The sequence below is a fragment of the Mixophyes fleayi genome, chromosome 10 (genome assembly GCF_038048845.1).
Source record: "Mixophyes fleayi isolate aMixFle1 chromosome 10, aMixFle1.hap1, whole genome shotgun sequence".
Classification (NCBI taxonomy): Eukaryota; Metazoa; Chordata; class Amphibia; order Anura; family Limnodynastidae; genus Mixophyes; species Mixophyes fleayi.
Window position 1 is genome coordinate 75,701,262 of NC_134411.1, and position 22,407 is coordinate 75,723,668.

The 22,407-nt window shown below is 39.9% G+C and overlaps 1 protein-coding gene across 1 annotated transcript; it reads right to left on the reverse strand.

Moving 5' to 3' along the window:
• Positions 1-9,348: 9,348 nt before the first annotated feature.
• On the reverse strand, positions 9,349-19,973 carry TMEM170A (transmembrane protein 170A). The gene is made up of 3 exons (XM_075188882.1): positions 19,721-19,973; positions 17,022-17,192; positions 9,349-15,319 (listed from the first exon to the last, which is right to left on the reverse strand). Exons 1-3 carry the CDS (start codon positions 19,851-19,853, stop codon positions 15,189-15,191), a joined length of 435 nt encoding a protein of 144 aa, XP_075044983.1. The 5' UTR covers positions 19,854-19,973; the 3' UTR covers positions 9,349-15,188.
• Between the last annotated feature and the right edge of the window lie 2,434 nt (positions 19,974-22,407).

Below are 22,407 nucleotides of genomic sequence, written 5' to 3' on the forward strand. Positions count from 1 at the left end.
GCTCCAAAAATCAGTATTTTGCTAGTTTACTAATACACATCTTACATTTCAGCATGAGGTGCCACCTAATTGACACAATAGATGCACTAGTTCATTTAGATTTGAATTGCAAACAAATTTAAAGGGTTTGTGCACCTTCAGATTACTTTGATTGACAGTCGTCCTGAAACCCGGTGGCAACAGTATGACATCACTAGTGGCTGGCAATGGTAGAGCATGTCTACACTGATACTTAGTAGTAACTGTGGCTGGATCACTTATAAATAACTTATTGTATAAATATATTTAAATCCTTAGCACAGTGCCCCAATTTATATAATTGCAAATGTACTGATTTTTGAGAGGGTATGTCATGTTTGGGTTTTGTAACTTTTCAATAGGAAATCCCAAGTAAGCATATGTGTGGAGGGGATGTGTTTTTGAACCGGTCTGGAGACGGGTAATCTCATGTTAATTAGACCTTTTCATCACTGAGTTACCAAGACATCTGCTGAGCCTGAAAGCACAGGAGGGGCAATTAGACTTGCTGGTAGACTTCCTATGTGTGTAGGACTCAAGATGCAAGTGATCACAGAGTAATGTGAATTTTGCAAGTTAAATTGCATTAAAAGCAAAATTTGAGAAAATGTTATATCCTGATGGTAAACATTCCATATAAAACCTCAGAAGTTGTGGTGCCACTAGCAGCAATGTATACGTCACAACTATATGTTGCGTACATGTTATTGTTGGCACTACTCGGAAGAAGGTGTGGAATCTAACATGCCCCTGGTGTTTACCAGGGACCCACGTAAGGAGGTATGGACTCCGCTGCAGGAGATACGCAGGTCGTGGTCATGGTCCTTCTACGAGTCAGATAGTGAGGCACGGAAGAAGAGTTGTCAGACAAGCCGGGTCGGTAACTGTGCTGGCAATGAAGGTACAAAGGAATAATTGGAGGGATGGTGAGACAGGCCGGGTCGGTAACGCTCTGGAGGCGTAGTACAGATAGGGAGATCTAAAGGGGTAGTCAAACAGCCTGGGTCACGAGGGTCACAGACAGGCAGGAAGATATCAGGAACAGGCAAATAACTGGAACACTGGAGGCAGGTAGAGACCTGATACTCTGGCACAGGTGAAGGGCCAGGAAGTAGTTTAAATAGTTTGAGGAGCCAATGGGAGTGGGCCCTGTAGCGCTGTCATACCTAGCGCCCAAAACTAGCATAATAGCGTCCAGTTGCATAACAACAGGACGCGTGTCTCCAGAGGCTGGGCGACCGTAAGTGACGCCTCTGGTTGCTAGGCAACCAGAGGAGCTATGGGTTTGCGGCGGCGACCGTCCCGGAGAGATCGCGGGACAGCACCTGACAGTATAAACGTGTTAAGCCTCTCCAGGCTGATTTATGTGGAGGCTGCATGAAACAGCTGGATTGGTTAGAGGGACAGGAGCCTGCAATACCTCCTGCCAGTGTATCTGTGTAAATCCGTATAAAGAGCACACTATTTGACCATGTAATGTAGTAGTATATACAATCTGTTCACTTCTGAAGATCACTAGTACCACAAAAACTAGGGTAACTGTCATTGAGATAATAAAACATCACTGATTCAAGATCCTGCATTGCCGACTACTTACCTGGGGTAATTCCTGTGACCTACAGACTAGAACAATCTAATCCGTTATCTGGATGTTCTGAGGTTGGACCCCTGCTTCCAGTACCAACACTCTGCCCGCTAACTGCAGCTCTGGCCAATGTGATAGGCCATGGAGAATCATCCACAGCAACCCTGACCTGAAGGCAAGACGTCAGGTGTAGCAGGCCAGGTGCCCAGCAAGTGGGTACTCTAGCAGCCAGAATTACCCAGAAGGAAGCAGTCCTAGGTGCAGGTGAAGGAGCCTAGTGGTGGCAGCAGGTCCTTCCTACTGTGGTTAGAGGGGAGCAATTTGTGATAAAGAAAGGGGACAGTGGCAAGGCCAGCCCAACAACAATACTGATGTGTAAGGGAGACCTGGATTAGGTCCCATCTGCACTAATCTGCTCTGCTCTGGAAGATATTGTAAAGACATTAAAAAAAAAACACTCCCTGTATACCACCAAAACAATCACCAGTCTTGCGAGACATTGCCATGCCATACTGCATCAAAGTGCACATTCATGCCAACATACATGAATGCAAGCAGCACTATATATCCGCTATAGCCCTTTTACCTTCATTTCTTTATTTCCAATTACTGTAAATAAATTTAGGCGGGCACAGGTTATCTGTGAGGTGGCATAAGATTGGAGGCCACCTTGACTATTCATTACATACAGCATTTGCAAGTGAATGGGTAAGGGGCAGAATGGGATTCATAGTTATTATATACCTGACCTATTGCTGCTGCCATGCACTTGTTACTAAGTGCAGGATATTTGGGTTAAAATAAAAAATCCATCCTGTGAAAAAAATGAAGCACGCTATACACCCTATTACCTTGGCCAGAGATTACACAATCATATATCTGTGTAATGGGATTTGGCTTGATGAGATTACTCTATCTATCTTGTATCACTCATCTACAGCTTCTTATCTCTCTCCTAAATACCCCCCAACAGGTCATGGTTTAAAGATTTCCATTAAAAAACATGCTGGTAATTATTACCAGTCACTTTCATTCATTGACCTGGGTATGATTAAGATGATCCTTCAGTCATGGCCTGTGAGGGAACTTGAAGATAAGAAAGGGTAAGAGGTTATGTGTAATCTCATTGGTGGCAAATTATTCACAGCTAGACCAAAGCAATCATTAATTCAGATGCCCTTAGCGCTATTAACCATTACAGCAAATATTCATGCATTGAATGCAGTCTAAAGCCTTTTGTCAGTGATGATCATTATGTCTCATCTGAACGAACCCTTTTAGTTTATGCACATGCATTCTAAATTCTTTTTTAAACAATTATCACGTATATCTAACAGAGCTGATGCTTCAGCATAGCGGTCTAGTACCTATTCGTAGAGTACCCTGAAGGAGGCTGCAGAAGAGAACCGCTCTATCAGGGTACTGACACTCACAGGTTGCTAAGCAGAAGCGTGCATAGCAACCAAAGGAAGAAGGGCAAATTCTGAGAAAACCCTGCTCTAACCCTGCGTAAGGACATCCTGCTTTTCTTACCTGACTTGCACAGTTAGCTTTCAAAGGTTAAAAGCAGAATTCTGTGCCATCCTTAAATAGAAAACAGGGGTATCCCCTGACTCCTTTGGCAGCTTGTGTTGTGAAACCACACACGCTTCTACATGGCAACTGCCAATCTGTTGGCACCATAACCAGTTCTTTGGACACAGTATGCCCAATATGTAACAGAACATATTGCAGAATGGAGAAGTGCACAGTGGAGAAGTAGTATTTGAACAAGGTTAGAAAAAATTGACACTTCTATTTCTTTTTCAAGGAAATAAGACATTTTTGAGAAAGGGTATAATCCTTCTGTTAGGGCTCACAACCACCAAGATGAGTTTTTAGAACAGTTTAGAGTAGAGGTCTTCACCTTTAGCAGCCGCCTTTCCCGTAGAGCTTTATATGCTCACATGTACTCAGATGCCCCCAGGTCTCAAGCTTAGAGTATTAAAAGCACACCATTGGTGGCCCTGGCGCAAATGGAACCGGGGGCGCTAGTCCAGACTGGAGAGGGTGATCAGTAGCAAGCCGAGATCAGAAGTCTGTAGCGAAATAGCGAAGTCCAGAATACAAGCCAAAAGGTCAGGGTCACAGCCAAACAGGCAAGTCCAGGGTACAAGCAAAGGTCACAACAGAAGATCAGGAACACAGGAATCCAATAGCAGGTCAGCAACAGCACAGGACTGGAAACGCTATAACAGGCAGGGAGGACCTCCCTGCCTTAAATACCTAGAACAACCAATGGGAATCAAGCAGCCCAGCCTAACTTAATAAGCAACAGGAGGTTGATCATAAACTATTTACTAACACGCACACGTCCGGTTAATCTCCCCGCCGGGCCGCGGTGTTTGACAGCACGGTGTCCGGCCATTGGAAACCGTAAGTGATCGGAAACCGTAAGTGACGTTCCGGTCGTCAAGGAGACGGGCAAAACTCCAGGCCCAGAGGAGAGCGTACCGCTGCGGCTATGGACACCGCCGCGGCTGTCCATAGCTGCCACAGCTCGTAACACCTGCCCTTATGGATAAGTCTTGTCAATGACCTTGATAGAACCAAGCTCATTATTCCAACAAAACGTCACAGCTTCGTTTGACTCTAGTTTTTCCATTCATTATGTAATATATTTCAAATATTATAAAAGGATAGAAAGCCATTAATGAAATCATATTGGCCAGATTCAGGGTTATATGTAAAAGAACACATGAATTGGGAATAAAATGGGTGCCCGGCTTTAGGACGGTCTTAACGTAGATCAAACAATTGGCTAACCAGTCCACAGAAACAGTTCTGAAATTGAAGCAAGTGCTATGCCTTTAAATCTGCCTGGTACATATATAAAATGTGGATTTTAGGTACTATCAAACATCAATAGAGAAATAGCTTTATTTGCTTTTCTTGGTTAAGAGCAATGGATATTGGAACATTGACAGAGATTACAAGTTAAGTTTATGCCCAGCCACTAAACTCTAAAATATAGAAGTTTTCAGGTAGGAGTCATGAAAATAAAACAAATTGTTCAGTGTGACCCGTACATAGCTCTGCACCTTTGCAACAAAATATCTCTAAACTCCATGATAAACAGCTGGGGCCCTACCACATCTTTTGACCTAAAACCTGATAACAAGTAAAAATGCAGAGATTGCAGTCGTATAAGCTGCTGTGACATCGATGGTCTCGCGCCAGGTATGATTCAACCCGTTAACGCAGTAAGTCTGCCAAGTAATCACTTCCTGCTTACCGAGTATTAAAGTAATTTTATCGTTTTCCAATAAGCATTGTCTAAGCGATTTCTTGTGGGTTCAAAGCACAATCGATTTAATTAGCAGAAGCAAAAGTTTTAACAGTTCAATTATAATTATAATACAGTACAGCCGATACCAAATACATACATACCGTCGTGCCCTTCGCTGCGCTCCACTGGTACCAGCTACAGTACTTCACTCCAGAAGACTGAGGTCAGAGATGACTGCAGCTGGTCCAAGCAAAGCTGTATTATATATATTCAGTGTTACAGAGAAAACAATAAAGATGATGTAGTTTGCTTCTGTAGGTCCAGGCTTCAGGAGGGTCCAGTGTAATGCAGGTCATAGGCCAGTTCAAACAACCCCCTCCAAGGGTGGGGGTCAACATTCCAAATGATTCTCCTGCCCAGAAACCTGTTTAAGCTAGTCTATTTACAATACACAGTCAGTAACACTTTAAACATTTATTCCCTAACATTGCTAACTAGAGTATGCAATGTGCGATCCTTCGGCGAATGAACCGGACAACTGCGGACACATAGGGGATTAAAATTATACTGAACATGACATGTTTCCTGTAACCTGAACCTTAAGTATCACTAAAGTGTATATATAACCTTAATATATATAACTATAAAGTAAATACCATCTGCTCGTAAATCACTGTGGAATGGAACCATTATAAATATGAAATATATAAATAAATGAATGTGATAGTGCGAGTGTATGCGTGCGTATTTTATTGTGCGATCGCGTCGTGCCGCGTGTTATGTGGCGTACTGATCGCAATCGCACGGTAAAACAATATTACCCAATATACTTTTGTTCATCCAATTATACGACTTCGACACGAGTTACAATAGCACCTCCCTCCAAACATGAAAGGAAGCATGGTGGACATCTTTAATTAACAGATAAGTAACACTTACTTACATCATCTCCTCCAACGGGTCCATACAGTTTTGTCACTTTGTTTCTTACTTTATTCCAACCAAAACCAAACCAAGAATACTCTCCTGCTATTTTATGTATATTCAGCTCAGCAATACAATATGTCAATATAGGGAAATATAGACAGTAAGCAGATAGATGACAGGAACCCCCCCATAGAAATGTTGCGCAGATTTCTAGGATGTGTGGGGAGTAGAAGGTCTGCAAATAATTTGTCAAGAAAGCGGGGATAGCCAAAGAAGGAATTGATATGTGTTAATGGAGAAACAAGGGTGTTGCCAGTGGTAATGTGACAAGAACAAAGGGGTATTGAGCCCAAACCCCAAGAGATAGTTTGAGGTGGCAAAGGAAAGTTAAGAGAGCTTTCAAATGGCTGAATGCCTGGAACCAAGATTACAGATTGAATGTTTGTAAACCCGGAAAACATATTAGTGTCCTTCAAGGGGGCTGTACTAGGTGATGATGAGAAAGGAGTGGCTTTGAAAGCCCAGGTCTCGTCACTTTGACATTCCCTGTTTGTGAGATTAGGGACTGCCCCTTTGAGGAAATCAAGGCATGGAACGCATAGCGTCACAGTTAAGCTTTTAGCAGCTGTTAACTGCACAAAAATGTTTACTGGTTACCTGATAACGGTGTATTGATACTGACAAGCATGATAGTTATTGTAATTCCTAGTGAATAAATGTTAATCTATATGCAAAAGTTTTTTCTTCACAGACCCTTTAGGCAATCCAGATTGCATTGATCCAACTTTCAATGAATAGAAGTTTGCAATATGTTTTGGTCTACAGTCACAACAAACATAAGTATAAACTAATGAAGGATTTAAAGAACGTAGACTCTGCTGAGTAATGATTACCTTGTTTTGGAAAGAGATATAAGAGTTTATGGACTATTCGCATAGCAAATGCATGAACTAGGTGGTTTTTCTGTGTCGTAGAAGGTGAGAAGATATGAAAAGGAGAAATGGACTAACATAGTTGAATATGAAATAGTGTTTAGGTTTATTTTGGGTTTTTTAACCAAATTTTATATCAGATGGATTGAAAGAAAGTAATGCAATGTAATGTCAAATTATGGTCGATAACAAAGGTTATTGTTTTTTTATTCTCACAATAGTTTTGAGTCAATCAGTGTTGTAAAGACATTCACTGCCCTTATTTACTGTGCTATAATCATCATATACTGTAAATACCTCTTTGTATCATGGGTATGGTAATGCATTGATGGGAATTCAATGTTTGTACATAAATGAAAAAGCCTTAAGAAAATAATGGCTGAAACAGGCCTGCCATGGATCTCAGTAAGAAACACTGCTAGGAAAGACACAGGTTTAGCACCAAATCAGATACTGTTTGGCACAGCACACAGAACAGGCCGTTACTTTCCATAGAAACTACAGCATGTACATCGTGATTTGTTGAACTATGTTGCTTTATTATAGAAATAACTACCTGAAATACATGGTCAAGTGATTTCTTCCATTCCAGGCCATAATTTTGATGCAGGTACCCATAAACTGCAACCGGGGGACTGGGTGGTCGTGAAAAATCACATCAGGAAGAGTCTTGAACCCAGATACGAGAGTCCTCTCCAGGTCTTATTGACGACTCCCATGGTAGTGGAAGTACAGAGAAATGACACCTGAATATACACATCCCACTGCAAGATCTTCAGACAATGGGAGTCTGAGTAAAATGTATTTTACAAGTTTTTTAAAGGTCCAAGGGAGAGATGAGAGTGGTGTTCATTGATATTAGCAGGAGGAATATTGATTGCACATTATGTTTCTTTGCTGTAGGCTGTAGATGTGTACTAGTCTAGAAAGGAAAGCTAGGTCTGGAAGAACCAGACTCATGCCAATAGTAATGTAGAGATCATTATATATAATGAGAAACATTCTAATATGAAAGTTTAACCCAACCAAATAAAGAAAAGAGCAACCCATGACTGTAGGGGTTTACACGCAATACAGAAATGTATTTGTGTGTATTGTGGCCCAACACATTATTACATTTACACGAGACAATAGGTTGATATTGGACTACCTGACAGCTTAGTCTGGAGGGTACTGACTGACCCTAAATATGTAAATTGAAGCCCAGGGTTGCACCTTTTTAACTAGTGATGCAGATGATCCAGAGAAAATGCTTGATGAACACTTACAAAAAAATAAGACATGAAATATAATTTTTTAAAGGAGCACACTGGAGATGCTTATCTAGAAGGATAGTTTTCATGGCTGTACCTGGCCGATTGGTTCAAGGGTATAGGAGGATGGTTGTCAGGTTTTATACATGTTGTACTTCAAGGACTGTTACTAATCCTTATTATAATACATAATATATATATATATATATATATATATATTACAAACACACTAAGAAAATTGATGATGTGGCTTATTAGCAAGTATATTAAAGCTAAGTGTTTCTCTTCCAGAAAAATTAAAGTTACCACATCAGTCTTAACCGCTGTACTGTACACCCCATCTAATGAGTGTGAACCTTGTGGAACTCTCAGTACTACTGCCAGTTGTGATCAGTGCAGAAACCAAGAACCTTTTCCTTGGAATCCACATGGTCGTTACTGAAGCCTATCCTTATGAAGATATACAGGACAATGGACAATCCCTTCTATTGTGAAATAAGTGACATATAACACTTGCCGAGCGCACTGTGTAATTTCTCCCTCCCTTTCCTTTTTTCCTTCCCTAAAAAAAAATCCATAGTTAAAAGACAAAAAGGAAGCAAAAGAGCCTCTCATGTTCACTGATATATGTGAAGATCTGACATCAGGACATGCAGCAGGTGCAAGACGGTTGTCGACTCATTGACCATCTATCAGCTAAAAGAGGGCTCATGGACTTGTAATTGATGGGGGATGGGTTGTTCTATGTATCCAGTTTTAGGCATCCCTATTCATATGTTCTGTTAGAAGGGTGTATGCGTATAAGTACCCATTAAAAGCGACAGCAAGAATGTGATCTCTGATAGGTAGTGTTAGGGCAAATAATGAATAAAAGATGAGAAATGAGAAATATGATTTTGCTAAGTTGACGCCATCTTGTTGCCTTATAGCCATTTTATTCTCTAGGGAGTATTCCTTTGAAAATGTTTGAATACAGCAAGATCTAAGTAAAGAAGCATGAGTGGTTAAAACCTTTTGGGGCGCAGTTTTCTGTAATACGTGATTTTTGCTATATAGATATGGACTTGTATCTAATAAAGCAGAGTTTATCACTCAAACCATGCAGTGTATTTAGTGCTCTCCAGCTGATGAGCTCATAACTGATAAACTGACACTTACAGGTGAACAATCTGATATAGATTCAACAGTTTCAAGTCCTTATACATCCATTCATCATATTTCAGTTGCAACGATGTAGATAAATACGTTTTTCCATGTAATGACGCCTGTTTATATATTTAAACCATCCTTGTTTTCTCTCTTCAAGTAAAATAAAATAGTCTAATGTGTATTTTAGCCTATTCCTCACAGGAATCAGAGCACACACAGATTACTCAAACATTTTAATGATTGTATAAACACATAAAACACCAAATTAGAAACATTAGTAGAAAAATAAAATTTTACCTTTAAAACAAGTCACCTTCTAATGTACAGGGAAAAGTGATCATAATGCAGAATGATCAACATAATGGGAGATTTGTAGAGGTACAGTTTTGTTCAGCAGTTTAACCTTTGGAGTGTTCTGCTCTACGTTGCCAACACTATTCTTAACATCATGTTGTCTGTATGTGACCGTTGTCTAACATGAGATGGTACATGTGCTTATTTCCCATGTCTGATGTTATGGGCAAACCCATATAAGCCATTTATTGCAGCCCACTAGAAATAATCCTGGCTTTTGCCACAGATCAACACTGCAATGTCCAGGACTATTTGCTTGGAGAAAAAAAAAAAAAGTATATTGGATCCATAGTTGAAACAATGGAAATCTCTGATTTACCATTTCATCTTCCCAAAGATTAACTATTTGAAAAACAAAATTTATGTAGATGGACATTAGGATCACTAGTATGATAGGTAATATAGTGGAGGGGACAGAAGATATTGCTCCCTTTCCAGGCTGGGAGCTAGCTATGGAAGCGGCCATCTTGGACTGAGTCACCTGCAATTTTTTTTTTTCCTTTAAAATGATCCTAATAGGCTGCCAAGTCAGGTCTTGCCCCCAAGGCTAAAATTTGCCAGCACTCCTGTCCCTTTTCTTACTCTGCCCTACCCGCAGAGTCTATGCTTTAGTTTACATATGCCAACTGAATAAAAACTATTATATTTACACACACATAGCCATTTAAAAGGGTGGCTCCACCTAAAATAATTATATTTTTACCCAACATTCCTACTCACTTTAAACCGAACACCCATGTCATGATTTGGGAGAAGCGACCCCCCACTTCTTATCCCAATGTTGATAATTAGAGATACACTTTCCGTCCAGTCAGCTCCTGTATTAGAATTTGGTAATGCCAGGACGTAAGAGCCACAGTGGTCATGGGGGTTCATGGCAGGACACCTGGCGGTTCTGCTAATGTGGGGATGATTTTAGGTTAAAAAAAAAAAATATTTTAGTTTGATGGGGAATCAAAATTAAAAAGTCGGATGGTAAAATAAAGAGAACGTAGTTAGTAGAATTTGATGCACCTCTGTGATCACTGTCCTATATTTCTATTGGTTTTCAGCATGAAATGTATCTGAGAAACCATCCCAAAAAGGCAATAGAGGGTAATGATGACCTTTACCTGCATAGAATAACAACTGTGTGTGTCTTACAGGTTAAAAGCATAGCAAAAAAAAGCAACACAACTAATATTTTGCCATAATTGATAAGCCTGCAGCAATGTAAATGTTTATCTTACGCTGGTTATGATTTTTATTTATTGATGGTGGAAATGTCCAGACCTTTACGAATAAAAATAAAAACATTGGTGAGAGTCCCCAACAATAGCACACATATCAGGTATGGTAACTAAAAATTGTTGTAAATATAAAATATTTTTCAGATTTATTGGGGGAGTAACATTAAAAGTTAAACAAAATAAATCTGCTAAGGACAGGTGCAGAAGGCATATGTAGATACAGTTATTAAAAAAATAAAATAATGAAATGTAAAATGTTCCCCGCAAGATACTTAACTATAATGTTCCATGGAGTACTACTTTAAAATTATTGCTTGGAAATGCACTTTACTAATAATTGTGACCTCAGGGGTACCATGTTCCATTACAGCATAGGGATGGTGATTCTTCGTTTTTGGCATGCAGTGTCAACCTATATAAATAAAACATGTTATATAACAATTGTCTCCGAATAACCCACAGAAAAAGAAAGTGGATATGAATGCTGCTTCTAAGTTGGGCATCATTCTCATTTCTAAGTACAGAGCTTTCAAATGCAGCAGGTTGGCAGCTGAGCAGAGAGAGAATGTATAGACTCAGCCATAGGACAATTGCTCCTATATGTTGCAGCAGAGCCGTAACTTAGAATTCTAGCGCCCTGGGCGAGAAAGACAACTGCCGCCCCCCTAGCCCTCAATTTTAACCAAATTAACCTAAAATATTCCTAAATTGCAACCCCCTTCAGCGTTGCGCCCTGGGCGGTCGCCCCCTGTCGCACAGCCCTAGTTACGGCCCTGTGTTGCAGGCCTCTGCAAGAAATCCCACAGGCAATCAATATGCCCCAATGTTCAGCAACATTTCTTGAACAGTGCAGTGAAAATCAGTAAACTTCTAACAACTCTTTACCCTGGGCGAGCACTGTGGCTGGGTCAAGTGTACACATTTAAGGTAATTAGTACACCGGGTAGCGTTTAGATACATTTTAATTCGGACTTACCAATTGTTACTAGTGACTAGTAAGAAGATATAGCTTTGTAGTAGCTGCAGGTCTAGAACAGCAAACAGTTCATTAACTGCAGGGTGTACTGTGTTTGTCACAATTGTAAAGCGCTGCGGAATATGTTGGCGCTATACAAATAAATGTTGATGATAATGGGGGCTTGAGGACATCTCATGCTACCCGTGTCGTCTCAGCAAACCTGGATCAGGGCAGTGTATTCTATTGAACTATCTACACAACCCTTCTTCGGCAGTGTGCATGATAATAGTAAAATATTATGCACTTCACAGTCCAAAAGGGTAGATGATTTATCAAACCTTCTAAAAAGGAAGAGTGGAGGGGTTGCCCTTTGCAACAAATCAGATTCTAGCTATCATTTTGTAGAGTGTATTAGATAATTGATACCTACAAGCTGTTTGGTTGGTATGGGCAACATCACACTTTTCCTTTTTACAAGATTTAGTAAATCTAACCCCATGTGTTACATTTACAGCCTTTATAATAAAATGGATTGCACATTACAGTGTTAAAAATTGAGCTTAATGTCAGAAAAGGACATTATATATGTGAAAATCGGTTTTAAAGAACACTAGTGCTCTCAAAGGACTATTAGTAATATGCTTAAAAGTGCAAATCTACACTAAATATTGCAGACAATATCAGGCAATTGGGCCCCAAATAATCATGACTGGTGATCTGATTCTATCAGATACGTTGGTAAATTTAGCAAGATGCTCTGAATTCAGGCACAGGCCCAGTCCCCACTAATTCTGGATAACAATCCGCTTCTACGCCTGTCTACCACAAGGGCTACATCTTCTACATCTTGTCCAGTGTGGCCAAAACGGATTTTTACTGTTTTGCTTTTGTCAAACAGCAGAACCGCTGTGTGTTTAGCCAGCACAAAACCAGAGGAACCAACCAATATAGTTTTTATCTTTTGCAAAAAAAAAAAGGGCATTGAAAGCAAGTATCCGATTGACTGCGTTTGTTTGAATGCCGATTTGTTCATTAGCAACCCTCAGTGCTTTAAACATGTGAAACGTCACTAAGCAGAAATATCACCGTAATGTGCTCCCTTATTATAAGCGGTGTTGGGCCTCAGTTACAAAGACCTGGGGAAACCCACTAAAAACAACACCCTGTTTCCAGCAGCAGATAAAACAGACACTTGTGCAGGGGAAGCTATGTCATCAATTGTTAACATGACGCCTTTTGCAAGTCTAGACTGGGAAGGAGGACGATACATTAATTATAAAGGTCACCTGCTGGCTGCAGTATAGGTGAATGCCAGCATGAATGATGGAGAACGTTTAATCAATGCTGATCTGTTAGGAGCAGTGTTTTGTGTCAAGCTGCTTTGTAAACATAGACTTGTAGGAGATATATCTCCTATCCCTGCCTCTCTACCAGAATGATCCACAGGCAGAACATACATTTCTTACCTCCCTGATATGGTAACAAGCCTCAGCATGGAACACGTGTGCATGCGTTGTGCACAGACGTGTCTCTCCTAGACATGGCTGGACTATGAGGCTTAGGATCTCCATTCATACATTAGGAATTGCATATCTAATAGTAGCCAAATATTACATTTTCACTTCTCAAAAGTGAAAAGTTGTCATATAAAAAGGTAATATTGTTACATGTATTTACAGACTGTATATCTCAGGAGTTAATTGACAAAGGCTGAAAAACAAAATACATTTCTATAAAAGGCTCATTAAACCTAAAAGAACAAGACCTACAAGTAATATTCACAAATACATATGTAAACATAGCAGAAACCTCAGAACAGAGTATATGAGATAACGCTGCGGTAATGCCAGCCCCCCACCCCAAACACAGGAGATCTATGCCATATAGGGCTTAATTAATTAAGCCTGATTATGTCCACACACACACACACACAGGCAGATCACAATCAGTGCTCTAACACGTTTTCCACCAGTTCTGATCAGGATATGGTTGACCCAGATGTTGGTCAGAATAGGTAGTTGTTCTGGTTCTTAAACACTCTAAATGGCATCCAACTTCCAAATGATTAACATCAGAATATCAACATCTGAAAGTTCCTACAGTAATCGTCTGACCACACCAATCATACCCCGTTGGATCCAGAATTTTGCCCCAATCTTTCCAGTTTGACCATACATGGCTGTAGCCAAGTTGGACACAGGTATGGCTACGCTGGTCGTGCATGCGGCTCTAGCAAAAGAGGTTCACCAGCTTGTCATCTTTTTTGCTTGGCCTGAAAAGTGATGGACAGTGGACCTTTCAAATTTGGCCACATACCACAGAGGCCTTTTGATGTGGTCAGGTCATATCGAACATCTTTCGACTAATTTCAATAGGATTGGCAACTGCACTTTTGAGGTGACGCATGCTTGCGCGATTGGGCTAATTACATAACAAAGTGTGTGGCCCGTACAAGTCTATTGAAGGACACAGACAATGGCTACGTGTTAAGGTTGCACTCGGCTGTATAACAAATATGAATACAACGCCAAACAACTCAATTTCTGTGAAAATATGGGACATTTTACATATATATTTATTAATCTTACAAGATCCTAATATTGAATCAATCTGTGTTTCAGTTTGATGGCCCTTAAACTTGTTTTCCATTTGTGGCTACCATCCACCTGCAAAATAATATATTACTACCAATTACAACTCTTATGCTCCATGTCCCGCAAATATGCCGAACAGGCAACTTGACAATTGTTAAGTGATGGCAAGTCACGAAACTCCGGAGTCAGCAACCTTTAGCAACATGGTATTTTCAACTTTTAACACAGCAGTAATAAACACTCAGAAAGAGAAACCCTATACAAAATCTATACAATTTCCAGTATCTTTGGAGACCCAGGAAAAAAAAAATATATATATTTATACATATTTTAGCAGCATTAGTACTAAAAGAAAATCTAGATAAAACATTAAAATAGTTTAAAAATGTTGTCAACAAAAATGAACAGAATCTGTATTAGTAACTCTTAGGGGTTTAAAAAGACAAAAACGAAGAAAAAAAACGAACAACCCACTAACCGGGAGGCACGAAGAGGAGGAGTGCAAGTTTTGGTTTTTTTGTAGTTTCAAGGTCGAATGTTTGTTTTGCTTTTTGTTTTTTTTAAGAAAATATCAGTGTAAAACGGTTGTTAACCCAGAAAGAGCATCGATTGTAAAAATAGTAGCAACACCCCATTGAGTGGGTTGAAATTTTGAATGATGCAGGCGATTATTTTAAGCTAATGCCGAGTTCGTTGGTATCTGAAAAACTCAAGATATTCCAGTTACACTGCTTGGACTCGATCTCTGGATGATGTGCGAGTGGTTCTTACATGTGAAGGCAATCTTACAGTCAGATGTTCTAGAGTAAGGTAGCCATGGCTGATTAGAAACAAGCCTCCAATGTGGGGTATTCATAGTTACATACCACACCGGAACCAAAACACTCTCCCTCGTCTTTGGCAGGGTCAAAGTGTGGTGCATTACAAAGTCGCTAAAATCCTTAAAAAGGAAACAAGCAGCACACAGAAAGTCTGGCCTACGCCATGTACAAGGGCTTCAATGGGATACATTTCCTTGGCAGCGGCTTTGTATACTCCAGCAATGGCGGCACCTGTTTGACAAGAGCAAATGGGATGGAAATTAAATGCTTTTAATACAAGGAAAATTATCAGTGCACTAAGTTACTGGTTCATCAACTGCAATTATATATAGTCTGACAGCAGAGAAAAATGAACTACTATATCTAATTGTTGCAAACATCAATAATTGTAATAGTAAAGCAAAGTTGTAGTCTATGACATAGCATGTTCTGGACAAGAACCCCCCTAAATAATAAACACTCATACAGCAATCATAACATGGAAACGTATGCAAAAAAGCTCACGTTTTCAGAGCCGCCTCCATTGGCCACTCCCCATCACCTCCTTGCTCAACTTCTGCTGAACGCTTAGCCCAAGATCCTCCAATTCCACGGTTTTATATTGATTCACTCTCCAGGCTTATTCTCCCACTCGCCGATCACTCTCCACAGCCCACCTCGTCCTCCTGCTGCTGTAAAGGCCACATCTCCTCCACACCCGTGCTTTATTTATACATGCTGCCCTCCCCTATTTCTTTACTGCACTGGCTCCTCACCAACGCCCAACTGGTTGCCTTCTCTTCCTTGCAGCAGTATAATCCTCAACTTCTCTGTTCATGTTTAGTCAAGCCAGTCTCTTCATTTTGCTTACCCTAGGCCCCATTAGCGGAACAAATATGTAAAGAGTGTCCTGCCAATTGTTGCCTTCAGAGGTTTGTAGCCAAATATACTTTTTTTTGTATTTTTGTGTTGTTTTAAACTATTTGCCACTTGTCTGATCCTAGTTCACAGTGTTTTAACACACTAACTGTTTAATTGTTTTTTATGTGAATGTTGTAGACTATCAGAGGGAGAAATGAGGATCAACAGGACAAAGAGGATATGTGAAGTAGGAAACACATTTCAGCAAAAGTCTTCCTAGCACTTGACCTCCTTTAGCCTACGTCCATGCTATTCTCAAACATGGTAGCTGTGGGGTAGAATTAAACTACCTGCTCTCGTGTCTTCCCATTATACATGAGAATAAAGCCCTTGTAGCATATACCTGCAGTGCTGACTCTTGGTAATCTAAACATATAAATACCATCATAGTGACAGTTCACTGCACACATCTCAACTAAAAATGTATCCCATACATAGTGACCAGCTTGAAAAGGTCCACAATAATGTAGTTTGCAGGCTTGCTTACTGTGCTTTTGCTAAAACATTATAGGATATACTGTAGATATCTATATATCATACTTGCCTACTCTTCCAGAATGTCCGGGAGACTCCCGAATTACGGGCATGTCTCCCGGAAGAGCAGGCAAGTCTCCCGCATTACCGTCCCTGACGGGCCTCAATGACGCGATTCGTGTCATTTTGGCCCCACCACCCGTAACAAAATAACAATTTTGTCATGGGGCGGAGTTAAAATGACACAATTTGCCATGACCCGCCCCCTTCCACCTCTTTAGGGATCCCTCAAAGTAGGCTAGCATGCTATATATTTGACTGTAAGATAGAAGTTATTTTGTGTTTTCACTTTATCTAAATGTTCTTGATTCGAAGAACATTTCATATTTCCTAGTCAATTTTTTTAAATTATTATACTTAAACAAGCATAAACTAGGTAAAATGAAATCAGAATTGGTGAATGGTAGGTTTTACTCATTTAATGCAATTTCTGCACCAATGCGGAAGAGCTTGCAAGATAAGCTTAAAACATTTAGATACTGGACACAAAACCACTTACTTGTTAATATCCCTGCAGATATTGGTCCCACAATGCCCATCAATAGAATTCCCACCGACATAAACCTTCCATATTTGTGGTGTCGAAGTGTAAACAGAGCTAACAATCCGGCAGGTATGTGAAAGAAAAGTGAAGAGACCAGGGCCCATAGGAATACACCATACCACATCTCTGCAAGACATCAGAAAAGAATCTACAGTAAGAAAATCATATCTTACAGCTGCGCCACCCATAATATATATATATATATATATATATATATATATATATATTACACACATTTTACAAATTCATTGATTCCTCCAGAAGGAGCCCGGGGGCTGCTCCATGAAGCCGCTTTTTCCCAGGTTGTCTATTCTTACCTGAAAACCACAGCTGTGTGACATTATGGAGGGGAGTATACGTGGGAGGGCCAATAAGAAGCCACAATCAACAGAACTCCACTCACACCTCCCCAACCATTTTATAATGGTCAATGAAAATGCTAGCCCATTAGGGGAATCATTGATGTGGTAGGTTTTTTAAAGGGACAATATCATGGTTATGGTTTTGTATGTTTAAATACAATGCAGTGTTCAGTTATCAATGTAACAAAAGGAAAATTATTAATATTTTATTGAATGCGATATTCCATTGTTTAAAGTGCAAGTTTCTATAAAAGTATTGCAAAGCCATTGGGTATCACAAGGCAGTAACTATTGCTCCGTCAACTCACACTAAAAACATACTGGTAGGTTAATTAGCTGCCAACAAAATTGACCCTAGTTTGTCTGTCTGTGTGTGTTGGGGAATTTAGCCTGTAAGTCCCAATGGGGGTTACATGATGTGAGCGAGTTCTCTGTACAGAGCTGCGGCATTAGTGGCGCTATATAAATGGTGATGACTTTTGTTTCGGATCCATTAACTAGCATTTGTTCATGTATATGATCACATTTTTTATTTTTTTTTATAAAAATGTAAAAAGTAAAATGATAAAGACACACTTAAAGAGAGTAGTTAAGCTTGTATTAAAATCACAAATGAAATTCAAATACTCTGGGTGAAAAAATACGGCCATGTGGTCATCATCCATGGGAGAATAAATAGAACCAACAGATGAAACTCCACTGTGTAGAAACATTTATTCAAATACGCATTTTGTCCAGACAACATAAATGACCATTTTAACTTTCTTAAAGCTTGCTTTTTTTTGTTTTGTTTGTTTGTTTGTTTAGGAAACAGTTGCTTTCAACCCAAGTAACTTTGGGCAAAATGGAAAAATGCCCAAGTGATTATATGGCAACATTTTTTCCTTCCCTGCTCTAGGCATAGCGCTGAAGTACACTCAGTGTATTCACTCCTTCCTAATATTTTAGCTCACATCTTAGACTTAGTGATGGAAAAGGGACAGTGTGGTGGCTTCAAATGGGGTGACACTTTGCAGGCAAAACATGTATACTGAACAAGTAGTGTTTATGTAGAACATATCGATAGGCAACCTGATACACTTCTGGGTCCACATGAGTGGCCCCCTAACCTTCAAAAGGGCCACACATTACCCTCTCAGTAATAAGTTAAAATAATACATTTAATCAAAGACAGACACCTATGTGTAATAACATCTCAGCACCTTAAACAAGTGATACAAGCTATAACAAACAAATCTGACAAAGCATAAAGAAGCTGAAGGCCACAGGTGAAGGTTCGAAGGGGCACTTGTTACCCATGACTGGTATAAACAGGCATCATTGTTGTAGAACAACAGAAAGGTGCAAGTCAGGTGGCACATATAAAACTCAAAGATTTAGTAATCTATTTATATTATTAACGCTGTCTTTTACATGTGTAACTGTTTAATGAGTACAGTCTAATTTTTTTTCTAACTGTTCTTCTAATAGTGAGGAAAGTCTGGAGTGTTCTTTGAATCACAGGTTGAGAAACACTACTACTAGTGTAACCACAGATAATGTTGTACATGCTGTCACTACCATAGCGAACTAGGGGTCCGATTCATTAAGGATCTTAACTTGAGAAACTTCTTATTTCAGTCTCCTGGACAAAACCATGTTACAATGCAAGGGGTGCAAATTAGTATTCTGTTTTGCACATAAGTTAAATACTGACTGTTTTTTCATGTAGCACACAAATATCAACTTTAAATTTCAGTGTACAAATAAGCTATCAAGTATTTGTGTGACAGAATACTAATTTGCACCCCTTGCATTGTAACATGGTTTTGTCCAGGAGACTGAAATAAGAAGTTTCTCAAGTTAAGATCTTTAATGAATCAGGCCCTAGGTGTACAGCTTTAACAGCCCTTGTACTTACTATGAAGCATTGTGCCAACCTGAAATCACATGATATAAACACTATAGAAATAAGTGATGGCTGCATTACAGAGATCATATAGAATAATAAGATTAAATATGTGTATATTGCATTTGCAGCATAGTATGAAATGATGGCTGTAGTGTAGGGTGACAGGAGCACACAATAAGTACCCCACAGTGACCTGTACAATCACATGACCAGGGAACTCTTAACAACCCTGTAGAATAAGTGATCATATTGAATATAGACAGCAGTGTTATTACACACAGTTACCAGGTGGGACATAAACATGCAGTGTGGGCGCTAGATACAGACAGCATGGGGTATGATGTTACATAACGAGCCCGCACTGTGGTACACAGGCACCGGTATGACCGCTTTGCTCTCACCCGGGAAGGAGCACAGAGCGGTGGAGCCCGGACAACCAGTAACATTCCCGACCCGTGGCACCAGTCTCAAACTCAAGATCTGTTGTAGCAGCCCAGTCTCGCCGCCCATTCCTCCTCCGCCGCCACTGTCCATACTTCCGCCATCCACTGCTTCGCAGGCCGCAGCGCCTCCCCGGTATCTCCTAACTCAACTTCCCCGGGCCCCCCTGTCCTACACCCCGGGACTGACACCACAGGCAACTTAGAACCCAGCGGCCAATCACAGCAAAGCGAAACGAAGGGGCGGGACTTTGAAGAAAATTACTTGTTGGTTATTGGATAAGGCATACATCACTCATCTTATAGCCAATAAAGGGTTTGTGATTAATTCCCAGTAGCGTGACGGTGTATTTGGGTTACGTGCGTGAATGGTGCGCACGCTGAAGAGTGAAGCAATTGGCAGCCATGTTTGTACAGGCTGGATAACATTGTCACTGTTTCAGAGCACATCCCCTAAACATTGGTCGGGCCACACTTGTTATGGGCAACAATGGATAGGGCACTATTACCAGACCAAGTGGAGAGCTAAAGTCTTTGGCTAGGTAGACACTACAGGAAAAATAAACATTAGCGATTTACCAATGACAGAAGAACAACAAAATATCGCGATCAGCATGCCAATGTATGTGTATACAGTACACGATTAGCTTCAGATATGTGATCAGATATGTACAGTTTTTGAGAATGTCCTTAAATAAAAAAACTAATACTCTATAAAACTGAATTAATATAAGCATGGGACACTGTATAACAAATCGTCAAAATATAATTTTGCAATACGTATTTGTTGCAGTTTAATTTGTCTTCAATTATTTAAAAACAGGTTTCGAATCAATTGAAATTCTAAAGTTGCAAAATTACTTGCTCATTTATAATGCACAATGGGCATAACATGGAAATTCAAATCATTTGCATGCAGAAACAAAACACACTAATAAAGCGTTGTAATCTCAAAATGCACGAAAAACACATGACTTGACACAAGTTTAAAGGAATTTAGTTTTGGGTGTAGTTATCTGGAAGAAATGTAGCTTCTAGTTATGCTAATAAGCAGAAAGATTGGCTCTCCAAAGAACTAGTTTTGCCTATGTGGTTTTTGAGCATTCAAGACAAAGGACATAAAAAAGTGGGCATATTTTCCCTTTAGGAATATTTATTTTGGCATTAAAAATATATACAAATACATTGTACAAAATGAGTAAGAAAGTATTGTTCCACCTTAACAACAAACAGGTCTGCACATTAAATAAATAAGTTAGGGTTGTGTTTGTTCAAAGCAAGGCTGGATCTAGATTGGTTTCTTGGGGGGGGGGCGATTTAGGTCATCATCATGATCAGTTATTTATATAGCGTCACTAATTCTGCAGCGCTGTACAGAGAACTCACTGACATCAGCCCCTGCCCCATTGGAGCTTACAGTCTAAATTCTGTAACATATAAACACTCAGACAGAGAGAGACTAGGGTCAAATTAGGTAGCAGCCAATTAATCTACCAGTATGTTTTTGGAGCATGGGAGGAAACCGACGCAAACACGAGGAGAACATACAAACTACACACAGATAAGGCCATGGTCAGGAATTGAACTCATGACCCCAGTGCTGTGAGGCAGAAGTGCTAACCACTAGGCCACTGTGCCCCGCCGCCTTTTTGAACTTTTCACTATGGGCTGTACACTATGTGCAGATTAGTGTCGCTGTTGGCAAACAGACAGGCAGTCAGAGTATGCTGACCGGTTGCTTCGACTGTGTAAAACATAATCAGAGCAGCCGGATAGAGTTCTCTGTTTGCCTACATGTTTCGGCAGCAACACTAACCTGTACCTGGTGTGCAGCCACCAGGAGCATGCCCCTGCTAGGGGGGGCAATTGCCCCAATCGCCCACCCTGGAACCACCACTGGTTCAAAGTCACTTGCTGTGCTGGCAACCCACTGTAGCAATAAAAATATCAAGCTGAAGTTGGGAATAAGGACACAGAGTTTTCAAGGGTCAATGTACTGCACTCCTAGGAAAGTCACTATTCTATATTTCAAGAATTGTTAGGGCTGAAAGGATTTAGTTTGTGATGCCTTTAAGCAGTTGACACTTCTGTAGGAGGGATCAACAGCACTACCACAATATATTCACCAAAATTCTGTGTTAGTTACCAAAGCATCTTGATTTGTAAAGGTGCCTATACAGATGGAGATTCAGTAATTTGGCTCAACAGACTGGATCTCTGTCAGATGTCAGTCGTCTTATCATCATCATCATCAACATTTATATAGCGCCAGAAAATTCCGTAGCGCTTTACAATTGTTTTATCCCCCAGATAAGAGAGAGCTTTCTGGGAAATTATGGATATTTATGCAAGATGGGGCGCCATGAGGCAAAATTTTACAAGAAACTTAAGAAATGTCTAACTCATTGTCTCCAACCACTGTGTGTATATGTATGTATATATATATATATATATATATATATATATATATATATATATATACAACTTAAAAAAATACTAGAAAAACATGGACCTTTCATTGCTTGTGCACGCACGCGTTTAAATTAAACAGTAAGTTTAAAAACTGGAATATGAATAAAAGTTTAATCATTTACCACTATACTAGAGACAACACATTTTAATGTTGGCACATGTATTTTAAACAATGT